The sequence below is a fragment of the Osmerus eperlanus genome, chromosome 15, assembly GCF_963692335.1.
Source record: "Osmerus eperlanus chromosome 15, fOsmEpe2.1, whole genome shotgun sequence".
NCBI classification, from domain to species: domain Eukaryota; kingdom Metazoa; phylum Chordata; class Actinopteri; order Osmeriformes; family Osmeridae; genus Osmerus; species Osmerus eperlanus.
In genome coordinates this window covers 1,403,330-1,411,454 of record NC_085032.1, presented here as the reverse complement: position 1 = coordinate 1,411,454, position 8,125 = coordinate 1,403,330, and the positions used below count along the sequence as shown (strand labels likewise).

The 8,125-nt window shown below is 42.3% G+C and overlaps 1 protein-coding gene across 5 annotated transcripts in view; it reads left to right on the top strand.

Moving 5' to 3' along the window:
• The first annotated feature begins 247 nt into the window (after positions 1 to 247).
• LOC134035284 (NEDD4-like E3 ubiquitin-protein ligase WWP1) overlaps positions 248 to 8,125 on the top strand; it is a 96,147-nt gene continuing 88,269 nt past the window's right edge. For 3 of the 5 annotated variants that reach the window (XM_062480273.1, XM_062480275.1, XM_062480272.1), the window contains exon 1: positions 291 to 396. Coding sequence is in view for 1 of the 5 variants with exons in the window: in XM_062480274.1 (XP_062336258.1) it covers positions 373 to 396 (24 nt within the window). In the remaining 4 variants the exon portion in view is untranslated. Of the gene's footprint in view, positions 397 to 617; positions 657 to 8,125 lie in introns of all 5 variants that reach the window. The other 2 variants (XM_062480276.1, XM_062480274.1) reach the window with 2 other exon arrangements.

Genomic DNA, 8,125 nt, shown 5'->3' with positions numbered 1-8,125 from the left:
AATTGTTTGACCTTTAAATTGTAAACGACGCACATGATTTTAATGAATCACTAACGCTGTTCTTCATTTCCATTTCGAGTATTTGATTTGATAGATTATTAATATTTATAAGAAGGGGGGGAAATAATTTTAAACTAGTATTATTAGTTATTAGAAAAGTATTTGTGTTGTGCTAACCGTTTGTAGGCTATCATTTGATGCAATGGAGGAGGCACTCATTGTCTGCGTCTGTTTTGGCTGCAGTATGTTTATTTGAACCTGCTGCCTGTGTCGAGTACTGCTTGTGGTGAGGTGGTGAGACGAGATGGCAATCTGAACGTTCGCCCTGAAAGGCGTAACATTTCCTACCCCGTTTGGGCGAACTGAAATCTCATGTGTGGAGCTTTACATAGAAAGGTAAATCATTTCTTTGCCAATATTTGACTCAAATGTCCTGTTTACAACCATTATTTTTTGTTAGACGGGAAGGTTTTAGTCAACCAACTAGTGCTAGCTAGCTGCCTGGCCTCGGAATCTCGTACTGTGATGCTCGCAAACCGATCTAAGCCTCCGTCTATTTACTGAAAATGTCATTACAGTACTATACAATCTTGACGCTATTGTTCTGTCCTGAAAAGCTCTTGCTATCTTCTGTGTTGAGCAACTCAGCTGCATAGATAAGTAAACGATGTAAAGTGTTTCTAAATGGCACACATTGGCCCATCTCCCATGTTACACTGGGCTGGGGGTCACAAATCTGTTGAAAGGAACTGACCAACTAGCCAGTCTAACAGCATTACGTTCTATTTTAACAGTGACAGCGAGTTTAACAGCAAAATTAAACTAAATGGCCAACGTCCTGAACTTGTGGACATTGTTATGTACCCTGCTAAAATGATTAATTCAATTTTAAACTGTATGTTTCGGTGAATAGCCGGGATATGTGCCACTGTCGGTAGTTTCAATTTGTGCTAGCTTAGCATAGCTAGGGAACTAGCTAAATAGAACTAGCGACTACTGTCCAGTTCAATCTTATTTGTAAACATGGCCTATGGCACGTGACAGAAATAGTCTTTGGTTCCTCTTCCAGGGAATAGTCTGATCCATATGTAGCCAGAACTAACCACTAGCAGTGTCTAAGATAGTGCTAATACAAAGGAGGCTAGCTAGTCAGTCAAAATGAGTTTTGAAAAGAATAATCTCGAGATCTTTTGGACGCCGGTCGTATACTAGATAGGTATGCTAACGCGTTAGCTTGCTGGCTAACTAACTGGTTAGTAGTAGCTAGGGTAGACAATCGTGCAGCTTTGTTGACTGGTGGTGGTTTTAGTCATTGCCTGACTGTAAGCTGTTAGTTTGTTAGTTAAGTGAACGCTTAGAAAACTTTAGAACATGGAGAACTCCATTACACTAGTTGTAGAAATTGCTGACACAGATGAGTCAGTAGTGACTCGCTTATTTGGCTGTCCAGTTGGCTACTATTCTATTTCGCTATTCGTCTACTTATTTGCAAAGCTGCTTGTTAAAGTTGGTCCCATCATCAGTAATAGTGCAGACACCATCCAGACAAATTGCCCTATTTCCAACGTGAACAATTCAACCAAACAATTTATCAGCTAGATGGCTAGCCAGATGCCTGTCGGGTCATTGACCCATGTTGAAACACTGGCCCAACACTAACGGCAACAAACATTAGAACATGTACTGTAAACTAGGATAATTTTGTTGTTGGCAACCAAAAGTGGAGAATTTATAAACATAAGTATCTTTTTGTAATGTTTTTTTTTTTAAATTTTTTTATCAATTACCCTTCTTGTCAATGGGTTTTTTGGGTTCTAGTGTGAAGCTCTGCTTCAGTCTTAGTTGTAGGCTGGGCTGCCAATGGCAATAATGGCTGTACAAGCAAATGCAGTGAGGGAAAAGGGTATGGATTTTTGTCATCAAACATATTTCCAGTGCAGCATTGAAGGATTCAAATTCTTTGTGTCTATTCCAATATGTAATGATAGTATTCGATGACACATCTGTGTTCTAGAAAGAGTGGTCTGGAGTCGCAGAGGTCCGATAATATCAGCTTTAATGCAGCAGTTGGAAATCAACAAATACAGAGCTCTGGGGTTGTCTACGTTTCCCTACCCGCAACAGAGTTTGGGCTGGTTCACGAAGTCCAACTGGCTATCTGTCCCTCCCCAGCATATATTTATACAGTGCAATTGAAACACACAAGTATTAAAAAAGGGTTGAGCTTGTTCTCTCGTGCATCAGGGAGTTGTTCTTGCCTACGCGTCCCACCTGCTCGGGTGCCGTCTCCACCCGGTTTCAAGGTTGTTTCCGAAAATGAAGAGATAGAGACACAAAGAACAGCCTGCTTCCCACACCCTGTGTGAGACACCATGTTTAAGCCTGAGCACACTTCTCAGTTCATAAGACAGAACTTTAATAAGCACAATGCATAACTTTACGAAGCACAATATATTCTTTAGCATATAAAATTAAGACCAAAAGAAATAAGATTTCTAATCAATTAAAAAAAGGGAGGTGTATTACATTGGAATAACACAAGAAACATTTATTAAACACGCTTATTGAAATGCAGTTAATACTTGTTTCAGAAGCCTTTCTGTGCAATGACCGCTTCAAGAAGCTTAAAAAAATCTCACTGTGTCCAGGGGGGATTTTGGCCCATTCTAAGTGGACAGTCTTCAAATATTGAAGTCCAGCGGGACTGTTGGGGAATCTTTATGTTCAGTTCCTTCCACAAATGTTCTACGGGATTCAAGTCTGGTGATTGACTGGGCAACCTGCAGTATTTTTGGGATTGTTGTCCTGTTGGAAGGTACACCTGCATTTCATCCTCATTGTCCTGGTGAATGGTAACAGATGCTGCTTTTTCCAGGTCTTTCTGAAGCTCTTTTCGAGTGGTCCTTGGATCTTGGGCTACTCTTCTGACTTGTGTCTTACTGCCTGCCCAGCAACCTGGGCAGGAGGTCCTGTGCGTGGCCTGTCGATGGTGGATTGATGCTTCTTCCTTTTGTGGATAATGGCCCCAATGGCGCTTTTATGAGTTGAGAGTCAGTAACTTGTGCCATTCCTATGTTGCTCAACAATCTTGTTGCAAAGGTCATGGGAGAGCTCTTTGCCTTTCTTTACCCAGGGCTTGACATTAACTTTTTGAGGCACTTGTCCTTTAGACAAGTAACTTACGTTTCACTTGTCCATGCACAAAAGTCACTTGTCCGAGAACTTTAAATAGCCTGACCGAGTGAAGGGGGCAAAACTAGCCTCGCTAACGGAGGTCGCTTTCTCAGGCAAATAACAAATGAAACAGGCTCGGTTAAAGAAATCCGAGATTCTGGCTATCTTCAGCAAGCTCGTACAAAAAGCAGTCCTTCCTGAAGTTTTTGGTGTAGAATGGAGTGAAATACAACATTGTGAACACACTGCCAGTGAGCGACCCGAGTCTGACTCTGAGGCTAACGTCAAAACAGTGTAACGGGGGACCAAGACATGGCTGCCGCCTAAGACTATGCGGGCGACACATTTTCACTCAAATTTCTAGACTTTCGTGACCCAAAACCTAATTCTGATGCGACAGATCAATGGGGAATCGATTTCTCTCTTAAAGGCTATCATCCTCAACCTTTTTGGTGCAGAATTCACCAAGATGAAATTGTCAACGTCACCGAAACACGGAGGAAAAAAGATGGCTACTTTAAAATTGGTTAAATAGATGGAATGAGTGGCACATAACGTCAAGTAACATGGCATTTTATTTTGTTTGAGGTTTAACTTGTCCAGTGGGGCAAATACATTTCTCTTCCACTTGCCCTACAAAAAAGTCCACTTGTCCCGGACAAGCGGACAAGCCTTAATGTCGAGCCCTGCTTTACCCATCATGAGATCAGGGCTTGAAATTAGGGATGCACCGATATGGAAATTTGGGCCGATACCGATAACTCTTTATATTTGGAAGCCGATAACCGATACTTGGGCGATAAATACAAAGCCTGAGTCTGATTTAGGGCTGGGCAAAAAAAATGTATATCTCGATATTGTCAATTTTTACGATATTCAATATATATATCGATATGTTTTCATTTAAATAATAAAAAAACATGATTTTCTTTTGCCCCCATTAGAAAACAACTAAAACAATTTAGATATAACAACTATTGTTACAAAGTACAAAATGTGTAGTGCAAATTTAAGCAGTTGCCATAACATGGTACTTGACAAAATTGACCTCACATGGAACAATTGACCTATCGCTAAGCCCCGCCCCCCTTAGTTACTGTTGCTAACTCGGACAAGCTATCGCAGCTGACTAGAGTTTTAGCCGTCAAAAGGGACTTCATTATGCAATGAATGGAGGGATACGTACATCATTTAAAAGTAGATATGGTGGATGACAAACTTAAATTGGAGGCGAGAATTTACAGATCTCAATGCAAGAGGGGAAGCTTCATCTCACGGTCATTCACGATATCCTGAATCGTGGATATCCAATGCTTGGCAGTACCAGTATTGTTGATGCACCGCAGGGTTAGTTTAGCAACATTAATTTACCTTCAGTTAATTGAACTAATCTGGATAGGCACTGAGATGTAAACCTACGTTTATTAGTTTATTTACTAGCATTACCCTGTCCCTGACAGGGCAGTGTCCTAACTTTCTAGCTAGTGAATAGCTAGCCAAACGTTATACATAGCTATAACGTTAACGTTAGCTAGTTTTAACCAGAGATAACTTGCCTAAGCCTAGCATAACATCAGTGGTGAAAGTAAGCCGGTACTGTCAATGCCAATAATGTGATGACATCCTTGTTTATCTTCGTTACGTTGAGTTGACTGTGTGGTCTGCCACACAGCTTTATCCACCGGAGACATTTGGCCCTCTTGTTTTGGTTTGGGAAATGGGATAAAATATACCCCATTGCCCATCCTCTCATGATACCTCGTATCAGTGTTGCATCTACCCCATGCACATCGTTTGACCATTGTTTTACACTTAAATTACAACAAACCCGATAAAACAAGAGAAGAATCCCTTTTCCTAATGCTACTCTATGGAGTTGTAAACTGAAGATGTCCGAGTGCAGCAGTTACTAAACTGCCATTGACCCGTTTGCGTTCGAGGGGCGGGGCTTAGCGATAGGTCAATTCATGCAGAGGTCCTTATGTGACAGGACAAAAAGAGAGCAAAAGAGAGTGCCTGTGTGTGTGCAATTTTCAGTTTGTGCACATGCTCTTTGTAAGCATGTGCACAAACGGTGTCTGTGTGTGAACACAGAGGAGCCAGATGGTGATCTTAGTTTTTCTCGTTTGCTAACACACAAAAATGGTATGTGTAAGCCATCCTCACGAAAGCATTTTGCCAATTCCCTGCAGAAAGACCATGCACATCCCAGTCTTTAAACACAATTTACCCTTTTAGACACATTTCTCAGGTTCATCTTTATGCCATTTAGAACATACTTTATGAGTGGAAGGTGTCTTTAAGTAGCCTGGCTCTGCCCACCTACGTACTTCCGCTCAATTTTCATTTTGCTTCTGTACTAGGTCTGGCCATGAGGTACGTAAGTCAGATTTTTCAGGTTGATTTTCTACTGGCAAATCAGCGAACAGAGGGATTGGCTGAGAACGATGACGTTGATGTCGTGCGCTAGTTTGTGTTGTAGTTCCGTAATGGCGGTGGAGAAAGATGCGAGCAAAGCCATTCGGTCCGTTGTGGCAACGCTGCCAAATATCCAACAGCTAAAGCCGGAGCAAGAACAAGTTTTTCTGAGTTTTGTTGGTGGCCATGATGTTGTGGCCCTCCTCCCCACGGGGTTCGGGAAAAGTTTGGTTTTCCAGCTACGGCAGCTAGCTCTGTTACAGTAGTGGTGAAGGAATTGGCTAAGGCGAACGCTAGAGATTGGTTATGGCAGATCAGAGTGGCTCTGGGCAGATCCAATAGTTTTAAACTTCAACAGAGTACCCGCCTACAAGGAAGTCAATGCTTGTCAATGCAGCGAGGCCAGACTCTGTACAAATGCAATGTACGAGAGTCTGGGTAGGACCAGGCTAGTCTTTAAGTAGAATAATAGGATGAAAATATGTGCAATATTACATTAGCTATTAGAGTATTACATTAACCTGCCCCCACTGCTAAAAAAAAAATCCTAAAGGAAACACTGCATCATATTGCATTAACAATTTCCCTTGTTTTTTTCTGGCTCCTGGTAGGATGCATTACTACCGGCGGTAGGTTGCAGTTATGCCCCTAAAAACCTGTAAAACGTGTGTGGAGCTGTAAGGTCAGATGCTATCTCTCTAATAATGCCAGGAATGTCTGTGTGTTTGTTTTTGTGTGTATACGCGTTAGTTTCCTACGATTATCTGGAGAACCGGGCAATCTGCAAAGTTAGACATTTCGCAGGTGTCGTTTTTATAATCAAACGGATTGACGTTGTTCAGATGAGCATTTGCCATTTTTCAAAACAATCCCCATCTTTCATGGGCCTCTATGGGCATGATGGGAACTCATCCCAGCCCCTACACTCTGATTGGTACTAGCCCCTCCACTCTAATTTGTCCCCTGGTCATCCCTTGCACCATATGCTTCACTAGCACGTGCACTATGAGGCTGTATCGGAGGCTATATGATAACTTCAGTGAATTTTGTTTAGTTAATGAACCAGTGTTTCCCCTATAATTACTTTCAGGGGGGGGCCATAGATCTAAATTTAGCCTCATTCATTTCAATGGAAGTCATGTGAAAGGCCCCGCAAGTCAGTGTGAGCTACCTGGCATTGTGAACAGGCAGCCTAGCAAGAGAAGCAAACCCTGTTCTATGCATTTATTAAAGCATTTGTAGCAAATGTTGCCAGTAAAAAAGAAACTAGCTAGCATAACACAGCTAGCACAGTATGCAAGGAAGTAAATGCTATTTCCAGCACCACACGGAGCCGCTCGCGAGGAGCAAATAGGCGAATTCCCAGCAATTTAGTTGCTGCCAGTGGATCCACTGTACTCATCAACAGGCGATCAAGTGTAACAAGGGCATTGTTGTTGCTCCCGGTACCAAAAATCACCAGCATCACCAGCACTATCTATCTATACTTCCAGGAATCTGTGTGTATGTGCCACCAATTGTATGCACTATCTAAGTCAGTGGTTCCCAACCCTGGTCCTCAGGGACCCCCTGTCCTGCATGTTTTAGATAATCCCCTGCGCCAACACACCTGATTCAAATGAATGGTCATAAGCAGGCTTCTGCAAAACTGGATAACGACCCATTCATTCACACGTTGGGCCTCATTGACGCTGGCCTGTGGACTCGGAGGCATGTAGATGCCGACCAGGATGAATGACGCGAACTCGTGAGGCGAGTAAGAAGGTTTGCGGTTTATAAAAAATTATTCCAGATCAGGAGAACAGCGCTGCAGAATCACTGTCACATCTACACACCAGCCACCGTTGGTGTAAAAACAAATCTAACAAACATGTTTCCGTGAAGCTCAAAACGGAAGATGAATGAAAGTCTGTTTTTCTACACCAGCAGCTGAAGTTGCACCAGCACGTTTACCTCTCCTACGATGCTTCACTGCGGGACAAAGCCGGGAGTGGCTTTGACTAGAATGTCCCCTAATTCTGCTATAGGAAGCAGAAAAGTGGGAATTAAATCCGTAGTTGTTTCCCTGATGTTGAGGAGTTAGTCCATGGTCAGAGGGAGTCTTGGCAGAACACTGAGTTACAAAACAAAACTAGACAAAACAGAGCGCACCGCCCGGATGAGGCTGCCATTCGCGGTGCCATCTTCGATCAAGAAGATACAACCCAATTTCCTCTTTGGTAGCTTTTGATTGGCTCTACCGGACTTGCAGTTTACAAAATCAAAAAGCCATGTGATAACTTTTGTGAGGCTTGGTCTGAAGATAATATCTGCCAATTTTTTTTTCATGAATTCAAAATAGCGGCTGCATCAATTTGGCTGTTATCACAAGTTATGTGTCTGACATGGGATCTCCAAAGATATCATGAGACAAAGGAATCACTTAATAAAGTCAAACAAATCAAAATCAAATCAAAATGTATTTGTATAGCCCTTTTTACATGCAAGCATGTCGCAGAGGGCTTCACATATTCCCATAGAACTGCCCCTCAAC